Genomic DNA, 24501 nt, shown 5'->3' on the forward strand with positions numbered 1-24501 from the left:
AAAGTAAACGTAACCGAATTGTGGTCACTATCACCGAAGTGTTCACCTACCTCCAAATCTAACTCCTGGCCTGGTTCATTACTCAGTGCCAAATACAATGTGACCTCACCTCTTGTTGGCCTAACTACATACTATGTCAGAAACCCTCCTGTGCACATTGGACAAAAACTGACCCATCTAAAATACTCGAACTATAGCGTTTCCAGTCAATATTTGGAAAGTTAAAGTCCCCCACGACAACTGTTACTTTCGCTCCTACCCAGAATCATCTTTGCAATCCTTTCCTCTACATCTCTGGAACTTTTCGGAGGCCTGTAGAAAACTCCCAACAGGGTGACCTCTCCTTTCCTGTTTCTAACCTCAGCCTACTTCATACTACCTACCTCATACTACTTCAGTAGACGAGTCCTCCCCCCTGCCCCAGGATATTGGTACCCCTCTAGTTTAGGTGTAGACCATCCTGTTTGTCGAGGTCCCACATGCCCCAGTTATCCAGGTATCTGAAACCCTGCCTCCTGCACCATTCCTGTAGCCATGTGTTCAACTGCTGTCCCTCCCTATTCCTTGCCTCGCAAGCATGTGGCACGGGTGACAAACCAGAATTGTTTGTTTTCGCTCTAGGTTTCCACCCTAGCTCCTTGAATTTCTGACTTGTGTCCCCATTACTTTTCTTACCTATGTCGTTGGTGCCTATGTGGACCATGACTTGGGGCAGCACCCTCTCTCCCTTAAGGGTCCCAAAAACACGATCCGAGACATCACGGACCCAGGCACTTTGGAGGCAACACACCAATCGCAAGTTTCTCATTCCCACAGAATCTCCTATCTGTCCCCCTAACTGTGGAGTCTCCAATGACTAATGCTGTCCTTCCCCACCCCACCACTTCCCTTCTGAGCAACAGGGACAGACTCTGTGCCAGAGACCTGTACTCCGTGGCTTACCCTTGATAAGTCGTCCCCTCAAGCAGTATCCAAAACGGTATACTTGTTATTGAGGGGAATGGCCACAAGGAATCCCTGCACTGTCTGCCTGTTACCTTTCTGTCCCCTGACTGTAACCCATCTACCTTTTTTTTCCTGTACGTGAGGTGTGACTACCTCCCTGTAACTCTTGTCAGTTACCCCCTCAGCCTCCCGAGTGATCCGAAGTTCATCCAGCTCCTGTTCCTGAACATGGTTTCCAAGGAGCTGGAGTTGGGTTCACTTCCTGCAGATGAAGTCAGTGGGGATGCTCGTGGTGACCCTTACCTCCCACATTCTACAGGAGGAGCATGCAACTGCTCTCACATCCATTCCCACTGTTCTGAATTCCCAAGCAGACTGTTGGGGGAAAAAAAAAGCACTAGTAACCTTACCAAATCGGCGCTCAGAACCTTTTTTTTGGTTAGAGAAGGAGGATGGACAGGATACACTTCCTAAGTCATGTTTTGGGAAAAGCAACCGCTCAGTGTCCGCTCCTTCTCAGCGTGCGTTCTGCCTATTCACGAGGTAAGTTTTTAAAGGATTAACTTACCTTGCCGGCAGACCCCTCGTCCTTGCTGTCACTGCTCCCACTGCTGCTGCAAAAATGTAAATTGTAAAATGTAAAAAAAAGTAATTGATTATGCACTTGAAAAATTAAAAAAAAAGCAGTGCTCTGCAGAGAAGCAGGATGTGGGACAAATTGGATTGCTGTTTCAAAGACTCAGTACTGGCCTAATGGGCTGATAAACATTGTGTTATGATTCTGTGGCTAAATTATCTAATCTTAGAGTGAGACCTGTGTTTCCAACACGATCATGATTATTGTTACAGCGCACAGGGCTGAACTAATCCAAACATCAACTGTTTGTCAAATGGAACCTTAAGCTTGCAGTGTGAGAGTATGTATGCTAGATACAGGCATTTCTCCTCTAACGCAATAGTTGTGCTCTTGTATGATCTCACGCTGTAGAAAATTCCTTGAAGTGTGTGATTTAGCAGAAATACCTGTACTAATAAGTGGACAAAAGAAAATGTACCTCAACTATATCATGAGGCTGTGTTTCATCTGTGGTTCATGAATTTTGAAGTGTTCTCGGCATACAAACTACCTGGTTGTGGAAAGTAATTTCCTCGCTTAACTTGTACGTATATAGAAATATACCTGTATGGTATTTGGCAGTGTTTATCAGTAAAAGTTTTTTTAAAAGGAACTAAACAGAACAAATAGAAATAATTCTTTGTGCATTTTGTTCATGGAATTAATAGCAAAGTGGAAGAGGATACAAACCCCATTTTGTCTTCCAAAACAATAAATCAGTGAAAACCAAAACACATTCATCTGAATAGGCTTCATCTATTTAGGACAACTGACGAGGTCACACTCCAAGAGCTGCTTGCTGATCAGCTAAACTGCAAGCATGTGTTTTCATCGGTGATATGCTTAATGATCTTTTAATTGGCTTTTTCGGGACTACTGAACATGTTAGGCACTTGCTGTTTCTCCATTGATCCACATCAGTCACACTTTAGATTTAAAAAAAACATAGCCATCGATTCAACACAGCCATGGTATTACATAGTGTTTAGCTAGAAGATATGCTGGTGGCCTGGTTGAAGTCTGTTTTTACTGCAGTATGAAGAAGTGAAATCCACACATTCCAAGTGGTTCAGAATTCAGGCAAAAAGCCAATAACATATTCACAAGTTACTCTTTTCTAATTTGATTTCAGTTTTGTGGTTGTTTCTGAATATGAAAATCTTGCTATAAAATTGCTATGCAAGTTACTTCCATTGAAACATTTCGGAGTATGCTCAGGCTTGTAATTTGTACGCTAATTTGAAAACTGTTTTGCTTGTCAACTTTTGCAAGTGTCTAACTAGTAATTGTGATGTAATGTTTTAAAGCTGTCTAAAGCTTTGTAGTGGTAGATTTTTGCTAACTTTAATTGCTAGCTGTAGTGCTGAGTATCGCAAAACAATTCTTTTCTTTAAACAAAGCAGGTGTTGTGCTATAGAAGGTAAGAACAAGATTTTTTTTTAAATTTAGGTATTCAAGGAAATAATGAATGTAATGGATTTTTGCTTTTAGGGTGCCGTATGGACAATGAAATTTTCACATTGTGGCCGTTTACTTGCAACAGCTGGTCAAGACAATGTTGTACGAATATGGGTTTTAAAAAATGCTTGGGACTATTTCAACAACATGAGAATGAAATACAACACTGAAGGTCAGTTTTCCTGAAATGTGGCAACTTGTATGATTCATATGCACTTCCACCCTTTCAACAAACTTGGCATTGAGGGAGGGGTTGCCCATGTGAAATGTACACTCATCTATATGATAATAACTTGGTAATCAGCAAAGAACTGCGAATGCTGGAGATCTGAAACAAAAACAGAAATTTCCAGTGAAAGTCAGCAGGCCTGGCAGTATCTCTGTGATGAAAGCAGATTTAACGTTTCTCGTCTGGTGACTCTTGATCAGAACTGGTAGCAGGTAGGAAGAGATGATATCTATGCTGAAGATGAAGTTGGGGATGGGGGGACAAAGGACAGGTGAGCAGGAAGTTAGAGATGGAGCCCAGAGAGATATATATGAAAGGGGCAGTTAATTGAGGCGATTATGAATGGCAGGCCAGGATTGAAGAGAAACTGAAGATGTGACGAGACCTGAGAGAAACAGAAGGGGTAGTTTGTTCTGAAATCAACCCCATGTGATAATAGGCCTGAATAGGCTAAAAGCCTCCTCTGTCATAAACAGGATAGGGTGTTGGGAATTGGTTATAAATAAAATGAAGAATGCATTCTTGCTGTCAAGTTATTGAACTTGATGTTGAGACCCAGAGGCTGCACAGTCCCCAGGTGGAAAATGAGTTGCTATCCTTTGATCTTGCAGTGACGCTTGCTGGAACACTAGCAGGCCTGTGACAGAAGTGTTGATGTGGGAACACTTGTTGTTGAGATGACAGGGAATTGGAAGCTTAGGTCATTTTTACAGACAGAATATAGGTGGTTGTGTAAAGCAATCGCCTAGACTGTATTTTGTCCCCCCAGTGCAGAGGCGACCAAGCTATGAGCAGCAAATACACTAGACCTGATTGAGTACAGTCCAGGTGAATCACTGCTTTGACTGGAAATTGTGTCTGGGGCCTTTGATAGTGAGGAGGGAAGAGGTAAATGGGCATCTGTTGCATCTCCTGCGATTACATTCCAAGGTACTGTGGGGAAGTTTTGGGAATCAAGGAAGAGTGAGACCAGGGTGTCCTGGCGAGAATGGTTGCTGCAGAATGCTGACAGAGGAGGGGAGAGTAATGTGTGCTTAGTTGTGGCAGACCGCTGGAGTGGATAGAAATGGTGGCTTGAACTCCTTTGGATGTGGAGTATGATAGGGTATTAAGTGAGGACTAGGGATCTGTATTGTGTGAGGCAAGAGAAGGGGTGTGGGCAGGAGTGAAGGAGATGGATCAAACATTGCTGTCTATAAGGCCCATAGCTATCGTGAGGAATCCTTGGCTGAGGATAAAGGTGAATGTTTCTGAGGCACGCATGTGGAAGGTGGCATCTTTAGAACAATTGCAACAAAAATTGAAGCTGAGAAAATGGGATGAATTCCTTACAGAAAGCGTGTGAGAGGATAATATAGTCAAGGTAATGGGAACTGCAGATGCTGGAGAATCCAGGATAACAAGGTGCGAAGCTGGATGAACACAGCAGGCCAAGCAGCACCTCAGGAGCACAAACGCTGACATTTCAGGCCTAGACCCTTCATCAGAGAGGGGGATGGGGAGAGGGTTCTGAAATAAATAGGGAGAGAGGGGGAGGCGGACCGAAGATGGATAGAGGAGAAGATAGGTGGAGAGAAGAGTATAACTGGGGAGGGGATAGGTCAGTCCGGGGAGGATGGACAGGTCGAGGAGACGGGATGAGGTTGGTAGGTGGGAAATGGAAGTGCAGCTTGAGGTGGGAGGAGGGGATAGGTGAGAGGAAGAACAGGTTAGGGAGGCGGGGACTTCGGGATGCAGTGGGGGAAGGGGAGATTTTGAAGCTTGTGAAGTCCACATCGATACCATTGGGCTGCAGGGTTCCCAAGCGGAATATGAGTTGCTGTTCCTGAAATGTTCGGGTGGCATCATTGTGGCACTGCAGGAGGCCCATGATGGACATGTCTAAGGAATGGGAGGGGAAGCTAAAATGGTTCGTGACTGGGAGGTGCAGTTGTTTGTTGCGAACCGAGTGGAGGTGTTCTGCAAAGCAGTCCCCAAGCCTCTGCTTGGTTTCCCCGATGCAGAACACCTCCTGTGTTCATCTAGCTTCGCACTTTGTTAACTGTGGGAATTGTTGGGTTTGTCGTGAATGTTGGTAGTCAACGTGTCCCGAGAAATGGAAACGAGATGTCGAGGAAGGGAAAGAAGGAGTCAGAGATGGACTAGGTGAAGGTGAGAGCAGGGTGGAAATTGGAAGCAAAATTAAAAATTTTTCCAAATTCAGAGGAGAGCGAGGAAAGCAGCACTGATTTGGTGAAATTTGGAGAAAGTGTTATGGGGAAGGGCTGAAATAAATGTGGAACAAGGAATGTTCCACGCACCTCACTAGGAAACAGGCATAACTGGGGCCCACATGGTTACCTGCAGCCACACCTTTGACCTGAGGGAAGTGAGAGGAGTGAAAAGGAAAGAAATGGGCCTTCAATCCCTCTACATGTCCACCCCCATCAGGATGGTCTCACGACTCTCCATTTCTTCCTGGAAAGAATATCTGAACCACCTCCTTCCACCACCACCTCTCTACACCTGGCTGAGCTTATCCTCACTTTGAATGACTTCTCATCAGGGTTTTGCGACAAAATTCCCTCATCTTAACTCTCCCCAGCCTTTAAAAACCCTGACATTAACAGTAAAATAAGGGTTGAATGAACAATCCAGGATTTAATGGTGAAATGTGGCAAACAGTTTCAATGTGGAAAATTGCACCACTCAACTTGCAATAAGAGTCCATAAACAGCAGAAATAAATGGTGTTTCAAGTTGACAAGGTCTATTTCAGTGCTAAACCTGTTAGCGAGGTCAGATATTCTTGTAGAGATGTTGCTTTACTACCATCTCAAAGACAGCATTTTGGTTTGGAAAGTAACATTAATTTCTTGTCCTTCAACTCTGTTTGGCTGCTGACTTTCAGGAAGATATCTTTTGAAAGCTCATAACACAGACTGTATATGGCCTTCATCTTTACAGTAGCCTCCACGCATCAAAGAAAGTGGAGGGAGCATTTTGTGCACATTGGCTAGGACATTCTATCAGATTGGAACCAAGCTTTTGCCTGTCAATTTAGAGTAAAATTTCAGTATGTTTTCAATCCCTACTCAGGCCAAGTCACTCTTTCTTTTTGGCGAGGATGGATGGATATTGGTCATTGTGGCAGTCCATGTGCATTAAGTAAATTAAAGCTGTTGTATGTTGAGAGTTGAAAATGTGCTTGGAGGCAGTGGTGGGGGGAGAGAAATTCATGACTTGGCCTGTTTTGTTAGTTTCATTTAATGTTGTAGGAGTGATAAACTGACGTTCCCAGCAGTAATTAAAGATCACTATTTTAACTTTATTAAGGTCGTGTGTCACCATCCCCTTCACAAGAAAGCTTGAATTCTTCAAAGTCTGACACCGATACGGTACGTGAACAGAGAAATCGTACATACTAAATGTGTAATAAACATGGGGATAAAATTGGGCTTTGGTGAAAGTAGAGAAAGGGCTAAGAGAAATGTGTGTATCCTGAATGATTTTCTTTTCAACTGACTTCTGTCAAAAAGAAATTAGGCTGAATGTTAAACTGGCTGCCAATTTCCTATCAGTCGTTTTACAGAACCACCGTTGATTATCACACCTCTTCGTGTTAAGAGCAAAGAAATGATATTTTTGGAATCACTTGCAATATTCTGGAAGTGAATGAGGTTAAAATAGTCAGCATATTAAACAAAATTCTGTTACAGCATTGGGGAGAGGCTGCAGCTGTGTGATTGCAGGCCATTCTTTATTTGCATCAGTGCTATCAACATTCCCCCCAGTCCTATTTTAACACCTGATCATTCCAGCTTGAGAGAATTAAGTTGCTCTGTAAAAAATCTGCACTAAGTCATCCACTCTGAATTGAATTATTCGGTAATTCTGACATAAAATTTTTAAATGATATTACAACATTATAGACATGTTTCTAAACTTTGACCATTTTTGATCATTCAGTCAACAGGATATGAATGAGTGGAATTTAGAAGAGCTTGTTTTCTAAGAATCCAAATAAGTTTTATTTTCTTGGCTGTGGTTCCTTAGGCATGCAGCGGAACCGAAGAGTCTGATCCTGAAGACAAAAATGCACCATTTCGGCAGCACCCATTCTGTAAATACAAGGGGCACACTGCAGATCTTCTAGACCTCTCGTGGTCAAAGGTAGAAGAATAGCTTGCATCTGCAGCATTCATGTACAAATGAAATTAATGCATGTAGCACGTCTTCATATGCCAGTAAAATGTGCATGTAGGATATTGGCTGAGTGCCATCATAAACATATTGCAGCAGCTTGAATCTAACCTAAGAAACAGCATCCCAGAGGACTTCAGAGAGGTATCAAGAAATCAATATTTTGCATTAGTGTTTACTGTGGATGACGATGTGGAATATAGAGAACATGGGGAATTAAGTAGCAAAATGCCCATATTACAGGGAGAAGATGCTGGACGTCTGAAAACACAAAGGTGGCTAAATCTCTGGGACCTGATCAGGTGCACCCTAGAATGCTGTGGGAAGCTAGGGAAGTGATTGCTGGGCCCTTTGCTGTGATATTTGTATCATTGATAGCCACAGGTGAGATGCTGGAAGACCTGAGGTTGGCTAATGTGGTGGCACAATTTTAGAAAGGTGGCAAGGAAGCACCAGGGAACTATAGACCAGGAAGCCTGACATCAATGGTGGGCAGGTTGTTGGAGGGATCCTGAGGGACAGGATTTACATGCATTTGGAAAGGCAAGGACTGATTAGGGATAGTCAACATGGCTTTGTGCACAGGACGTCGTGTCTCACCAACTTGATTAAGTCTTTTGAAGAAGTGATAAAGAGGATTTGAGGGCAGAGCAGTGGACATGACCTCTATGAACCTCACTAAGGCTTTTGACAAGGTTTCTTGTAGTATACTGGTTAGTGGGGTTAGATCACATTGGAATGCTGCAAGAACTAGCCATTTGGATGTAGAACTGACTTGAAGACACAAAATAGAGGGTGGTGGTGGAGGTTTGCTTTTAGGACTGGAAGCTTGTGACCAGTGGTGTGCTACAAGGATACGTGTTCGGTCATCTGCTTTTTGTCATTTATATAAATGATTAGGATGTGAACATAGGTATAGTGAGTAAGTTTGCAGATGACACCAAAATTGGAGGTGTAGTTGTCAGTGAATAAGGTTACCTCCGGAGTACAATGGGACCTTGATTAGATGGGCTAGTGGGATGAGAAGTGGTAGATGGAGTTTAATCTAGATAAATGTGAGGTGCTGCATTTGGAAAGGCAAACCAGGGCAGAACTTATCCACTTAATGGTAAGGTCCTGGGGAGTGTTGCTGAACAAAGAAGTCTTGGAGTGCTGGTTCATAGTTCCTTGAAAGTGGAATCGCAGGTAGACCAGGTAGTGAAGGTGGCCTTTCGTATGCTTGCCTTCATTGTTCAGTGCATTGAGCATAGGAGTTGCGAGGTCTTGTTGCAGCTGTATAGGACATTGGTTAGGTCACATTTGGAATACTGTGTTCAATTCTGGTCTCCCTGTTGTAGAAAGCATGCTGTAAAACTTGAAAGTGTTCAGGGGGTATTTTCCCTCGAGCTTTGGAGGCTGAGGATGACCTTGAATCATAGCGGGGCGGGGGGATGGGGGGCATAGATAGGATGAATAGGCAAGATCTTTTCTGCAGGCTGGGGGAGTCCAAAACTAGAGGATATAGTTTTAAGGTGAGAGGGGAAAGATTTAAAAGGAACCTCAGGGCAGCTTTTTCACGCAGAGAGGGTGGTGTGTGTGGGGAATGAGTGGCCAAAGGAAGTGATGATGGCTGGTACAATTACAACATTTGAAAAACATCTGGATGGGTCGATGAATAGGAAGGGTTGCGAAGGATATGGGCCAAATGCTGGCAAATGGGAATTGATTTATTTAGGACATTTGGTTGGCATGGACGAGTTGGACCGAAGGATCTGTTTTTGTGCTGTACAGCTCAATGACTCTAAAAATTTGGACGCAGGCATGAAGAATGTTAGTGGGATGATCTTGTTCGTGATTAAAGTTTTGGGTCTTAAGGAGGTCTTTGAGAGGGGGAGAGAGATGATATGAAAGATGTTTTAGGAAAGAAATTCCCAAGAATGGGGTTTGTGTCTGAAAGTATTGCTACTTACAATGAGGCTAGAGAGGAGCATTAGATGGACAAAGGCTGCAGTAAAAGAAATATTGTCCATGTAGGCCTAGGGAAAATTCTAAGAGATGGCATGAAGGAATTGGATGTGACTGAGAATTTTTGTTTGGAGGCTTTAGAGGAGACAGGAAACAAAGCAAAAGTGTAGGATAGCATCCAGGCAGCAAAGATTGGGTATTGGTCGGATAAAATGTGGAGGTAGACATTAGAACAGTTGAATCTGAAGACAAATAACACAAGGCTGGGAATTTCAGCAGCACATAGTTGGATACTGAGGAGGCAGTTGAAAATGTATTCTCCATCATGTTGTCAAAGTAGATAGTCACCTTGTGCCTGATTAAAAGTTAGGAAAGAGAGAGCTGGGCAAGGGAGCATGAGGAGGATTATGATGTAAAGATGTTTGCTTTCTTTCCTGATCTGAATAAAATCTGCAATCTGTTAAATTTGTTATGTTTATTTGTTAAATGTAGACAGGGAGCAATGGTCACCAGTGAAGGTCAGCAAGCTTTCTTTCCATGAAAATGATATACTATGCTAACTTGCATGGAGGATTGAAATATTTTCAAGGATGAAAAAGACCAAAGCAAAAACTATTTTTAAAAAAGAAAAGTTTTTGTAAAGTATTCTCAAAAAGACCAAGTGGCTCCACTTTAAGCGCTGCCGTTGCTCTTGTCTTCTCTTCTCATACTCTTGGCTTTATACTTGACAACATTTGATTTGTTTTTAAATCCAAAATAAAGCAAATCACTATTAATGCTGTCGATGATGGGTGGTAGTTTTGAGAATTTCAGTTTCATATCGGGTTACTCCTTGCATTAATTCACTGTTTTCCCTCTTGTTTTATCGTCAAAATGGAAATATTCTTAACATCATGCTTTAAACCCTACAGAACTACTTTTTGCTGTCATCTTCTATGGACAAAACTGTGCGATTGTGGCATATATCAAGGAGGGAATGCCTATGCTGCTTTCAACATATAGACTTTGTCACTGCAATAGCTTTTCACCCAAGAGTAAGTAACAAATGTAACGATTTGTTTCTATTATTAATGGATTTTCTAAAACAGGTCAGTCTGCAGAGTGTTGCTTTGGTTGTACAGAGTGTAAGATGGAAGTATGGGGAACGCAAGTGAGAAAGAGGCACACCTTTTATTATTCTACTGTTTCCAGACTCCAGCTTGCTGCTGCTTCAGTACAGGGAAGAAGCATATTTGTGGATAATAGTATGTTTTCAGGTATTAAAATAGTAATAATTAGTGTTTAAAGTTATGAGATGGCAGATCAGCTCAGCAATGTGCAGTACATTCTGCATGTGAAGACATGAATGCACTCTCTTTCCTAACTTGCAGATGAGTGCATTGCGGGAAATGTTACTTGAACTCTGTGTTTCAGAACTCGAGCAGTGGCCTCAGCCATTTATATATCTGTGAGGCAATGTACTACGCATATAGCATGTTTAGGGAGATGGTCACACCATCACATAATTAGTTGGAGCAACAGTCTTACAATCAGCAAAATGAGACAGAGAACCAGCTGCAAAGTTCCACATCAACTGAACTTAAAATACCTAAATCAAGCAATCCTGCGGGATAACATGATTAAACTTACTCCTTCCTCTTCACAAAACAGTAAGAACTACTTTGTGTGGTGAAGATCTCTTACAGGACATGATTGTAAAAGCTTTTCTATTTTAGTTAAATTATATAGACAGAGAGAGAATGGATAACCAGGCAAGCGGTGAAGAGGTCCTTAGAAACTGTTTTGTTTACAAATCAATTTTCATTTTGGATACTGGTGAGGGTGATGGCTTATTGGTTGAGTGTAGCCAGTGCCAAGTTGGTGGCACCACAGGTGTGTCTACTGTGCAAAGGGGAAGAAGAAGAATGGAAGTGCAATTGTGATAGCAGTCTCCATAGTCACTATCAATCAGGCACTTTGTTCAGCTCATTGACATGACTCTGGATGGTATGTTGCTGTTCTTGTGCCAGGCTAAAGGATGCTATGGAGTGGCTGCAGGAGAAGAGGATCAGCCAGAGGTTCTGGTCCACATTGATGCCAGTGACGACTGAGAATGAGGATGAGGTCCTGAAAGATTATTTTAAGAAATGAGGTAGGATGTCTAGAGCAGTATTCTCAAGATTACTCCTAGTTCCATGTGCTAATAAGTTTAGACTTCGAAGAATTGTTGAATGTGTTTGGAAAGCTGGTGTTGAAGGTAATATCAGATTTACCAGTAATGGGAGGATTTTGAAGAAACTAAGATCTGTACACACCCAAACATCCTACACTCAAAAAAAACAGAAATATCTTTGCAGAGAGATTTGCTGATGCTGTTGGGGAAGGTTTAAATTAGATTTACTGGGAGGTAGAACTATAAGGGCAGAATCAGGACACTGAAATTTAGTGACTGACCGTGAAAGAGGAAGGAGAGATGTTAAACTTGCACAGACTGAAAGTTGGCAGCATTAAAAGATATAAATGTACACAAAAGGTAATGTAGTGAAGAAAGTCAATGATGAGGGCACAGACAGAGACATGGAATATATTATAGTTGACAGAATGTATATAGTTAATAGAAACTTGTCTTTAACGATGGGCAGAAAGGATAGCTGAATATTGACCCATTAGGCAGGATAGGGAAGGTAATTTAAAAAGGGCAGCATTATTAGTGAAAGGATCAATCACAGCTGTGAGGAGGGATGGTATACTAACTGAACCATCAAATGGAGATGACTTTAGAAACAGAAAGGGGCAGCAATATTCCTCACTGGGTAGCACGTTAGTGGGCAGAATTTAGCGGAGCAGATTTGCCAATGGATTTCTGAGTGCAAAAACAGTAGGGCAATAGCAATTGCAGACTTATCTACCCAATTATCTATTAGGATACAAACCAGATGAAAGACACTGGATGCAAAATACTTGAATTGCTTCTAAGAGAACTCCTGTCAGCCGGCCTGTGGCAAGCTCAATGGAGAGTGCAATTCTATGTAAAGCCTGAGGAACTGAGGCTGAGATGTAGTAATATTGGGTGACTATTTTGATAGTGGTCGTAGTACAGTTAGATTAGCAACATTATGGAAAGGGACAAAGAGCAAAAGTAAAAGTTCTAATTTGGGAAAAGGCAGACTTTACAAAACTCAGACGTGAAAAGAAGTGGTTGCAGCTGCCTGAAGGAAAATCAAATCAGTGAGATATTGAAAAGGAGTTTCAACTGGCATAGAGTAGACATGCCCCCACAAAGAAAAGTCAATTTCAAATCTAGAGTCCTCCTGCTAATTCAGAAATATACAAGATAAGATAAAGCAGGATAATTATAGATCACCAGGGCCAGATGAATTGTCCTACACTGTTAAAGAAAACCAATGAAGAAAGAGTGATGCCTTGAGGATTATTTTTCAATCTTAACTAGATATAGGCAAGGAAGCACAAGATTGCAGGCCTGTGAATCTTGTACAATTATTCAAAACGGGTGCAAGAGCTCACCAAATGATATAGTTGAGTCAGTATGACCTCAATGAGCAATTACTGAATCAAGAATTAACTGTGACTTTGAAAGGCACAGATTAATCTGTTAATAAACATGATTTTGTTAAGGGATGGTCATGTCTGCCTTAATTGAGTTCCTAGGAATTAACAAGGAGGATTGATGAGGGTAGGACAGTTGCGTGCTGTCTTTTTGGATTTTGGCAGGGAATTGACAGGGCCCAGCTGTTATGAAAATCGAAGTCCATAGGATATAGGAGAATGTGACAAATGGGATCCCAAATTGACTGGGACGGAAAATAGTGTTGGTAGATGAATGTTTTACGGATGGAAAGTGGGTTCCAGTGATGTCCCATAGGGCTCAGTATCGGGTCAGTTTCTCAGTGGTTTAAATCGATGGTTTTATACTTAAATGTATAAGGCATGATTAGGGAAATGTGCAGGAACCACAAAAATTGGTGTGAAGAGGATAACTGACTGCAGGATTTTTTCAATAGTTCAATTGAGTGGGCAGAAAAATATCAAATCAGATTTATTCCAGAGAATTGTGGGCTTGTGCATGTATGTTTTGTGTAAAGTTCTGGTCATTATATCACAAGAAAGACAATGTCAGTCTCACTGTGTCTCCTGAGAGTGAACAGAGGAGATGTACAAGAACGTTGTCAGATTTAAATTTGCAGCTATGAGTAAAGATGAGACAGGCAATGGTTGTTTTCCTTAGAACAGAGGAGACTGAGATGTGTATGTAATTATGAAGGGATTGGATACTGTGCAGAGCAAAGACATGTTTTCCCTCATGAACAGAGGGAAATTTACAGGGGGCAAGGGTTTAAAATGACTGGTAAAAGAATTAGAGGGGATGTGAGGAAAAACTTTTTCACCCAGAGGGTGGTGGGTGTTTGGAATTCGCTGCCTAGTTCAGTGGTTGAGTAAACCTTCAACTCACTTAAAAGGAATCCAAATCTGCACCTGAAACATTGGAACCTACAAAACTACAGACCAGTACTAGTAAGTAGCATTCAAATGGAGTAGATGGCTGGTTTATTCAACAGCAATAGACATGTTTGAGCTAAATGACCTCTTTCTGTTCTGTAGCTTCTCTCTCTCTCTCTGCCTTTTTTGACAATGAGTAAAAGTTAGTTGAAGATGTTTCTACTTAGCAGTAGAAACATGAGTAGATCATGCAACCTGCTCGATCCTATAATTTGGTCATGGCTGATCTTCTTTAATTCCACTTTCTCACCTATTTGCCATGTTCCTTGACATTCCCAGACCAAAATTCTTATCCATTTTCTTCTTGGATAAATTCCATGTAGTGAAGCAACTGAACCCTCCAAGGATGGAAAATGCTGAAATTTCACAAGTTGACAGTGAAATGTTTGTCCTCATCTCAGTTTGAAATAATCACCCCGTCCCTCCACTTAGAACACTGCAGCTCAGGAACACGTCCTTTGGCTCACCATGTCTGTGCCAACCATTCTAAACTAATCCCATCTGCTTGTACTTAGTCTGTTTCCCTGTATTCCCTGCCTGTTCATGTGTCCTCAAAAAGCCTCTTAAACTTGGCTAACATATCTGCTCCTACAGCCTCACTTGGCAGTGTGTTCCAGACGCACATCATCTTCTGTTCAAAAACAACTTTGCTGACACATGTCACCCTTAAACTTTCCCTCTCACCTTAGACACATGAGTCATTTGTATTTGACATTTTCATACTGGGAAAGCCTTCAACTATCCACCCTATCCATGCCTGTCACTTTATTTACTCAGCTCACTCCTAGGCCACCGATGCTGTAGAGAAAATAATCTAAGTTTGCCCAATCTCTCCTGATAGCTAATACACTCCAATCCAGACACTATCCTGGTAAACCTCTTATGTAACTTCTATAAAGTCTGCTCATGCTTCCTATTGTGTGGCAACCAGATACATCAAACATGGCCTAACTAAAGTCTTGTACAGCCTGAGACTCTTTCCCCAGCCAAGAGAAACAATCTGCCTGCATCTACCCCGTCCAAGACACCTTCAGAATCTTTTAATGTTTCAAGTAGCTCATGTCTTATTATTCTAAACTCCAGACAGCAGGCTGAATATATTCATTCTTTTTTACCTTGGAGTAAGCGCTCTCAGTCCATGGACCATTTTGTGAATCTTTGCTGTACCACCTCTAAAGTAAGCACATATTTCCTTATCTGAAGACCAGAATTTCACATGGTATTCCAGATGTGATCTCACCAGAGCTTTGTATAATTGTAACAAGATCTTCTTATTCTGTGCACCAATCTTAGATTGTATGTTCAGGGTAAGTATAACCTTGTTCCCCTGACCATTCCCTTTTAAAACTTCATGACATTTTAAAAATAAATATTGGTTTTATTTGAGATAATAGGAACTGCAGATGCTGGACAAGCTGTAGAGCTCGATGAACACAGCAGGCCAAGCAGTGTCTTAGGAGCAGGAAAGCTGACGTTTCAGGCCTAGACCCTTCATCCAAAGGGTCTAGGCCCGAAACGTCAGCTTTCCTGCTCTAAGATTCTGCTTGGCCCACTGTGTTCATCCAGCTCTACACCTTGTTATCATTGTTTATTTTTAATGCTGATTAAATAAAACCAAACTCTTGCACCCTGCATTTTACTCCAGTCTACCTTGTTACTGACTCTTTCAGTTTATATCTCTTTGCAGTCTGCCTTTTACTTCCCAATTGCATTCCCACCTAGGCCTGTGTTAGCTTAACATTACCTACACCTGTTGATTATGTTACCGCTAATAGATATGCCAAAGAATATTATTTGACAAGGTGAGTGGCATCTTGTACTGAGAAAGGACGAAGTAATTTCATCAGTGCTTAAAGTTTCACTTTTTCTTTAAGAATGCATTCTACCACTGCGAATTGGGGTAAGCATTCTATCTTTGCTCTCCATGCCACACCATATAACAGATCAAAACATATGTAACTTATGGGAGTTTTAAAAACTTTTGAAGAAAGCATGTTATGAAATCCCAAACCTCTGGAAGCACCACTAAAGAAAACATGTTTTTAAAAGTGGTTGTTGCTGCATGTGCCAATTTGACAGAGACTTTGCAGAGGGCAAGATCTTCCTTAAATCAATTGAAAGAATGTCAAGTTAGTTTATTACAGAGAGTTCTAATTGTGGCATGGTTTAGGAATGGAAAATTCCAGCATCTGTTCAGATAGCAATGTTGGGGTGAGCAGGAATGTTTTAAAATTAATATAATTCTGTAGGTTAACATTCCCTCAACTACATTGGCATTTTATTCTGTGTTATGTACTCTGTCCTGCAGTTAGTGCAAAATGTGTAAATATTGCTCAAACCAGAAAAGCAGATCACCTTCCTGGAAGAAGTTATTTCCAAATTTGCTGTTGTCCAAATCAGAATGATAATTACTCTGAAGTTTGTTCTTTTGTCTTGCTTGATTCAGTCTAAAAGCAGGCCAGCATGATATACGTGAGTTGTTTTCTCGAACTTGTTTTTTTTCTGACTTGCTAAGTTTACTTCACATTGACATTTCCATAGACACGGGGTGCAGAACCTGAACCCAAGCAAGGGCATACCAATAAGATTACTACTTTGCAGCTTTTTGATTTTTTTTTTCTGCAGGATGATAGGTACTTCTTAAGTGGATCACTTGATGGTAAACTTCGGTTGTGGAATATTCCTGACAAGAAGGTAGCATTGTGGAATGAAATTGATGGGCAAACAAAACTTATAACAGCAGCAAACTTCTGCCAAAATGGCAAATATGCAGTGATTGGAACCTATGATGGCAGATGCATCTTCTATGACACAGAGGTAATGCTAGCTCAATGGACAAGATGGATTTCGTTTCAGTCTTTGAATTGGCTTCCATCTACATTTTACGATTTTACTGTGGTGTGATTCTTGAGGGAAAACTTGCTGTGTCTTTGTTTAGTATGGACTACAGTTTTGAAAGGCTATTCTCGCTGAAAAATTCACAATCAATTTCTGTTTTAATAACATTCCTTAAAAACTGAATGTGTTCTTTCCCTCCCTAGCATTTGAAGTACCACACGCAGATACATGTGCGCTCAACCAGAGGGAGAAACCGAGTTGGAAGAAAAATCACAGGCATTGAACCATTACCTGGTGAAAATAAGGTGGGTATATCTGTTGGACAATAGGGTGCAACAACTTGTGTTTCAATACAGTATACATCTTAACATTTTGAACTCTTGAATTCAGATCCTTGTGACCTCCAATGATTCAAGAATTCGCCTGTATGACCTGAGAGATTTGTCAATTTCGATGAAATATAAAGGCTATGTTAATAGCAGTAGCCAAATCAAAGCAAGTTTTAGGTAAGTATGTGAATTTCTTTATGATTTAGTAACACAGTTATAGTTTCTGCTGCATCTCCTAGTCAAGACAGTCCATTTGTCGCATGGATAACCAATGCTGCTTTCTCAAAATTGGTGTAATTGTAACGTTAATTATTAGTAAACCAAATTCCTAATTTGCTCCTTGAGTTTCTTTTTATTTAATGCTTGTTCATATTTGCATAACACAATCGAAATGCAGGCAGTATTCTGTGGGACAGTTGTGCAGATTTGAGGCCCGTTTTCTTACTGGCTTTAGAAAACTTTAGCCTGAAAACAAAAAGAATAACACTTGTGTCTGAGTATGCACCTCTCCCAAAGTGAATGCTTTTTCCAATTATATTTCATTGTGTAGCTCGGTAATGAGTTGTATGAAATATGACACTGCTAGGAGTAATGGCGGCCATGCATTTTTACAAGTGGCATTCTGCAGTAAAAATGTACCCATATTTAACATGCAGGACTCTCAAATTGCTCAGTAATACAGTAAAGTAGCTAGTTCCACCAACTATTTCCACTACTTTGAATTAGTCTGCTTCTGCTGATGCCTCAGCTACCTACTGAAACTTTCCTTTGTGCGCTAGTTTCCTCTGATCTCAATTGCTACAGTGATCTGCTTATCAACCTGATACCTTCACTGTCCAGAAATTCAAGCTTGTTCAAAATCCAAAGCCTAAGCTGCTTCAGATGTCAAAGTAGATTATTGCCTATTCCAGACATCAGAAATAGAAATAGCAAATGCTGGAAATTTTCAGCAAGTTAAGCAACATCTGTGGAGAAAATAACCGGTGCTGTTTAAATCTACAGTTTCTTACTCAGAACACGAAATGTTTGCGCATCATGCTTAGTCTTGGTGATAGAGGCTCCTGGTTTTTTTTTTAGCGTCTCCAATTTTAAATTTCTGTTCCCCTCAAATTTCTTCACTGCCTTAATCTCACGTCATACCACTTGCAATTATATATTACCCATCAAATATAGTTTCTCCATTCCTCTACTCATAAAGTCATACAGCACAGAAACTCTGGCCCAACTCATCAATGCCGACCAGACATCCCAATCTCACCTGGTCCCATTTGTCAGCATTTGGTCCGTATATCTCTAAACCCTTGCTATTTGGATACCCATCCAGATATCTTGTGCCTTCCTGTGCCTTTAGTTGCCTTTGTCTCCCTTTCTGAATTTTGCTGTTGAGACCACTCAAATATTGTCCTTGAAGACCCAGTTATTGTGACCAAGATTTCAGTAACTGCTTCCTAACTTCCCTTCATCTTGACATCAGTTTTCTTCATGCCTCCCTGAAGTGCTTTGGGTTGCCTTTGTTTAAGGGCTTTAGTGTAATTAAAACTTAGTTATTTTCTGACTTGAGTCCTAGTTTGGACCTCTAAGGTACATTTCCACTGAAACTGTTGACAATTTAGCCATTCTTTCATTCTGGATATTATTACATTAATGGGGAGGCGAGAGAGAGGGATAAAAATTCGTGAAAACTGTTAATTATTAATTCAGCTTTTCCAATTTACTCGGTGCCATTGATAGCTTGTATTTAGACAGTATTCTTGTTCAGAAGCTTGCTTTGGACTTGACCAACCAATTGTTCCTTTTGTGTCCCATATTATCTGGTGAATAAAGCAACATTGCAGTTTGATTTCCTCCTAAATTTCGTTCATAGATGCAGTTTTCAAAGGATGCCAAAGAATATTTCCACGGATCTGTTCTCTGCCCACTTCATTCCATTTTAGGCTGTAAAGTGCAGCCAACTTGTTGTGCGAGTATTTTCCTGGCACCTCTAGTTGACAGTAGGCCTTGTACACTCAATTTTACTAAGTGGAGTTGACTTTCACTTGGGAGAGTCATGATAGCACTGATTGCATTTGGGTTATAATGAGGGAAGGAAGGATTTCTTTGTACATTTGCTGCACCACTGATCCTTCTGATTCTAGCCCATTTATTTTCCAGTGGGCTGATGCTCCCAGGAAACTGGGAGGAACCCAGCTGATAAATGGGGATGGTGGAGTTGAGTAGCACATCTGTAAGTGAGATTGTGCTTCAGATTAGTATTCTTTGAACTTCCTGTAATAGTTTACCCTTGTTTGAACTGTGCTAATTAAACTAAGGTTAATTAAAGTTATCTTTGCTAACAGGAAATCATTCAACCTGATTCTTGAGCATTGTAGTTGTATTTAATGCTGCATTGTTAATATGATTTTTAAATGATTCTTCCAGTTGCTCCTCTCGTCATGTGTATTCAAGACTTTTTACATGCTTTGTGATTATATTTCTTTTAGTCATGATTACACTTATATAATAAGTGGATCTGAAGATCGATACTTATACATTTGGAGCACTTACCATGATGTCAGCAAGTTTACTTCAGTGAGAAGAGATCGCAATGATTTTTGGGAAGGGATTAAAGGTAACTCATCCATTAAGCTGGTAATCCCGTAATGATGCATCATACAAAACAGTTTTGAATTTCTCTATTTAAGCCTTTTAAATGAGCATGACTCATTGATTAAAGAAATCAATGTTTTTTTTAAAATCACTCAAAAAAGGGACATTAATGAAAAACCATTTAAAAAATTATCTTGGAGCCAATAATGAAAACCTCTGCTTTAAATAATCAGCTCCAGCTTTCAAAACTGAAATTTACAAAGGGTAATGGTTATCTTTTGGATCATGTTGTAAAATCTTTCCTTTTAAACAATTGGCACTGAAGTTAAGCTACTCCCTTAAATTATCATTAATAGCAAAGTTATTAATTCAATTCTGATGAGTCATCAGCCTCAAAACGTTAAATCTGCTTTCTCCCCACAGATGCTGCCAGACCTACTGAGTTTCTCCAATTTTTGTTTTTGTTTCCAGTGTCCAGCATCCGCAGTTCTTTGTTTGACATGAATTCAGGGCTGCTGTTCTGCTTAGAATATTAGAGATAATGGGAACTGCAGATGCTGGAGCATCCAAGGTAACAAAGTGTGTAGCTGGATGAACACAGCAGGCCAAGCAGCATCTGCTCTGCTTAGAATATTACTAAGTTTTTTTTGTTCTGCGAGTTTCAGCACAACTTTCAAATCACTGTTTTGATAGAAGCACCCCTTCAAACATTAAAATAAGGCAGTAAAACAAGCCAGAGAATTAGATACTGATCACTTATTGGATTTGGTGTGAAGAAGAAAGATACAAATTCGTTAGAAATAGTGCATATAATTTTGTTTGTTTAAAACAATGTTTGAGTATGTTTTGTTCATGGTTTCAGCAACATATATTTCTGAAAATGTTTGCCTGTTGTTGACTTCTAGATGTATACTGAATTTAGCCCACAACACTGTTTCCTTTGAAGCAATGTTTGTGATAAAACTGGGTTTCCTTGCTACTGACACTGCACAAGTTATTGAGACGAACAGGTCAATGGAGATTCTTCCTTAACAACAGTGTGGGAGCTGTACTCTTAACCTTGACCAAGAAACCACAGATGATGAACTGAGCTTTAGTGGCTGTGGACCAGTCTGATTCTATTAAAAATATTCCAGAAAATTCTGTCCTGTGGCTATTTCTGTCATTCCCTTGTGGATGTCATTAGTGGATTATGCCTACCTATTGGATATCAGTCAGAAGTCTTGTTCATCAGATGATCTGATTATATGCTTTAATTTGTAAGAGTAGATCCCAGCAATAACGGTTTGACCTTCATCTATTCAATCTGGATAGATCAACCATATGAATAAAATTGTCTCAGTGCAGCTACTGGTGTTCCAGGCATTAACTAACTTTCTGGCTGGAGGTCTGTTACTAGGAATGTTCCACAGGGATCCGTACTGGGATCTCAAATGTAGAAGGGTGGATTAGTAAGTTTGCAGGTGATATAACAATCAGTGGAGTTGTGAATAGTGTAGAACTTTGCCAAAGCATACAGATTGGTTGCAAATATGTGCAAAGAAATGGCAGAAGGATTTTAATCTGGCTAAATGTGAGGTGCTGCTCCATGGGTAATCAAATATTGAGGAAAAGTATACAGTTAATGGCATGACCCTGAACAGCATTGATATATAGGTAGATCTTGAGGTTCAAATCCAGGGTTAGTGGAGGGTTTAAGGGATTTCTAGATAACCGCCTGAATATGCAAGGGATGAAAGGATATGGACCAAGATCAGGCAGAAGGGATTAGTTTAATTTGGCATCATGTTCAGCACAACATCATGGGCCGAAGGGCTCATTCCTGTGCTGCACAGTTGTGTTTTAACTGCTTTCTCATTGGCTCGATGTATATTTGTGATAATGTTTGTATATTATGCTTCATAGTTATACTCCGAGAAAGCAATTCTCATTTCAGGAAGTGGGAATTGGTTTAAACATTGAATTGCTGACTTGCGGAATGAAATTATTTACTTATATTTAAACACACCTTTGCTGCCTCTGCTCACTATTCAAACTTCTTCAATTCCATACTTACTTAATATCCAAATCATTACAGGACACAAGAAGGCCGTTCATGTGCCATCTGTCTGAGCAATAAAATCTGTCTCTACTCAACCTTACCTTGTTGAGCTATCTCTATATCACTTATTCTATTTAGTCTCACCTTTGTGCTCTGAAGCTGAAGTACTTCTTCACTGAGTGTGCTTTGAAAACAACATGAATCCAATAATAATTCCTTTTAATCTCCATTGATCTCAAGTTGCTATAGTTGCTTAATGATACTTTAAGCATTGCCAAGTATGAAGCCTTGATGAAATAGGTTAGTGCCATTAATTCTACTGTTAATTATAACCTCCCTTTTCTCTTGTGTAGCACATAATGCAGTTGTCACTTCAGCAATATTTGCACCAAATCCAAGTCTGATGCTGTCTGATGCCCCACCATCAGAAAAAGCAGAGGGTGATGGTGTGAGTATTGATACGGATCATATACCTTCTGGTAAGTTTTTCTACTTGTTCAGATATTGTAAACTGTAGCGAGTCATAGATTAGTAAATAGTGTACTGTTGTATAAGTATTATTGCCTAATTGGAGAGTTTTTGTAATGATGCCACATTATTTATGCTGGAGAAAATAGGAACAACTGATTACACCAGCGGGATTAATTCACAAGATTTGATTTCTCTTCAGGAATACAAGACTTGTTCTTGATTCTGAGCTGGATTCCTGACTGGATGAATTTTGTTGGCATTACTGCAGAGTTGTATGTTTTGGCCCATTCTTAAAAATAGGTGTGTGTTATGTGTCTTTGCCCAATAGGAGGACGACATGCCAATGAGTTCAGCTCCACAGAAATCAAACTAATTTAACAGACTTAAAGGCATCTGCAAAAGACATGAATTCAAAGAGCTCATTTTAAATGGGAAATAAGGTAGAATATAGTCATAGAGAAAGGTGGAATTGGTGGTGGTAAGTGTGGAAGCTGTAAGGAAAACTTGTGTATATTTTAAGGAACAACTTTGCAGTTGTGTTATGGATGCGTAGCAGCTGATGCATTGTGAAGATTTGCGCATGTAAACTACTGTCTGTCACTACAGTCTCTCACTGATCTCTCTTTCATATCAGGTGCACTGAAATCCGATATTACTGAAGTACTCTTGTCTGCTGATTTCACTGGAGCGATCAAAGTTTTCATCTGTAAAAAGAAGAACTAATTGCTTTATGGTAGCATGTTGAAACCCAATTTGAATGTGGTACCTTATCTGTTTTTAATTACCATTGGATTGAAGCAGAAATCAAAGTATTCTAATGGCAGACAATGCTATTCACTTTTTGAGCCTCAGTATTTTAAGAGTTGGGTGTTGGAGAATCGATTTGATAGCAAGCCATGTGGTTGTTAATGGTGGTAGCTGCAGAAATAATTGTAAATATCCTTTAGGAGTTAAAGGCAGAAAACTAGTCCATTTAGTTCCTCTTTGTCCAAGTACACTATTGTAATGTTTATGTATTGAAGTTGTAGATATGTGTGGATTCTGATCTGGGACTCAGTTATTAGGTTTTCTGCTTCAAAGAATGTAAATTTATTCCGTAGCTCATTGTGTGCCTTGTAAGAGCTGAGTAAAAATGATTCTGACAGAACTGTGCAGCCATATTGATGGCAGACTGCACACACTAATACTGAATGCTGTATGAGGCCATCATTGAGGCTGAACCAGTTGAAAAATAATACTATATGCATTCACATAAGTAGAACTAGGAAGTTCCATTTTAGAAACTGTTGCCAAGTCAAACTCTTCACTTGGAAGAACAACTTTGTTCCATTTGCAGCACTTGATTTGAGGGTGGTTGGGGAAGAGTTTGTCCAATGTTGTAAAATTTAAATTGCATTCTTTTCAGAGTGCAAAGAGACTGATAATCTGACGACATTCTTTCCTTTATTTGTACATTCAATTATCACAGTTTTTGTTTTTACTGTGTGTACCCTTTACAGATGTCAGAATTTACTTTTGTTTTTGCCAATTGTTATTTTACTAGAACTGGGCAGAATGAATCTTTGACTGACCTTTTACAATATTGTGTCATATTTTGATCACTTAATGTCAAACTACTGTGTATTTTGAAGTCTTGAATTGGAATTTTTGTGGTAAATATTGTCGAGAAAATGTGTACTATTGCAACACAAGGCTGTCAAATAAGAAAGTCTGTGTAAATAAGACAATTCTGTACCAATGAAATAACATTTCTGGATCTACGGTGCTAGAAAATGTTGTTGATGGTTTTAAAAGTCTGAAATAAGCAGAATTTATAATAAAGGTTGCTCCAAAAAGTTGTTCTCTTTAAACACTTAATAATCGCACAAGGCTTGATGAGGCCTAGAGTCACAATGCATTTGGATTACCTCCTGAAACTGCTGTGCCACATGTAAGTATATAAGAAACTAAATTATGATGCTGCAGAAATTGGACGAGGAAGACCATGTTATTAATTTGTTTCGGGTTTCTTGAGATATTTGCTGGGAAAGGATTGATGCAGGACTGAGGACAGAATAGACCATAAGAGCAGAATCAGGCCATTCAGCCCATCAAACCTGCTCAATCATTTGATCTTGCTGTAATGTTTGTCGTTCTGTTCTCCTGCCTTCTCCCTGTAACCCTTGAATCCCTGACTAATCAAGAAACTATCTCTGTCTTAAATACACTTAATGATTTGGCCTCCATTGCTGTCTATGGCAATGAGTCACCAGCTTCTGGCTAAAGAAATTCCTTCTCATCTCAGTTGTCCCTTCGCCCTGAGGCTGTGTCTTTGTGTCCTGATCTCCTCCTCGTGGGAAAAACTTCTCCACGTCCTCTCCGTCTGA

At 40.2% G+C, this 24501-nt stretch overlaps 1 protein-coding gene across 2 annotated transcripts in view; it reads left to right on the forward strand.

Annotated features, from left to right (window-relative positions):
• Window positions 1-23973, forward strand: part of wdr44 (WD repeat domain 44) — a 95059-nt gene extending 71086 nt beyond the window's left edge. For both annotated transcript variants that reach the window (XM_048544667.2, XM_048544668.2), the window contains 10 exons: window positions 3053-3191; window positions 6563-6624; window positions 7283-7399; window positions 10285-10407; window positions 16496-16687; window positions 16912-17013; window positions 17099-17214; window positions 19518-19645; window positions 22018-22143; window positions 22770-23973. In XM_048544667.2, the coding sequence (XP_048400624.1) occupies window positions 3053-3191; window positions 6563-6624; window positions 7283-7399; window positions 10285-10407; window positions 16496-16687; window positions 16912-17013; window positions 17099-17214; window positions 19518-19645; window positions 22018-22143; window positions 22770-22858 (1194 nt within the window). In that variant the 3' untranslated portion in view covers window positions 22859-23973. The remainder of the gene's footprint in view (window positions 1-3052; window positions 3192-6562; window positions 6625-7282; window positions 7400-10284; window positions 10408-16495; window positions 16688-16911; window positions 17014-17098; window positions 17215-19517; window positions 19646-22017; window positions 22144-22769) is intronic.
• The last annotated feature ends 528 nt before the right edge of the window (window positions 23974-24501 follow it).

This window comes from Stegostoma tigrinum, chromosome 15, assembly GCF_030684315.1.
Source record: "Stegostoma tigrinum isolate sSteTig4 chromosome 15, sSteTig4.hap1, whole genome shotgun sequence".
Taxonomy (NCBI): Eukaryota; Metazoa; Chordata; class Chondrichthyes; order Orectolobiformes; family Stegostomatidae; genus Stegostoma; species Stegostoma tigrinum.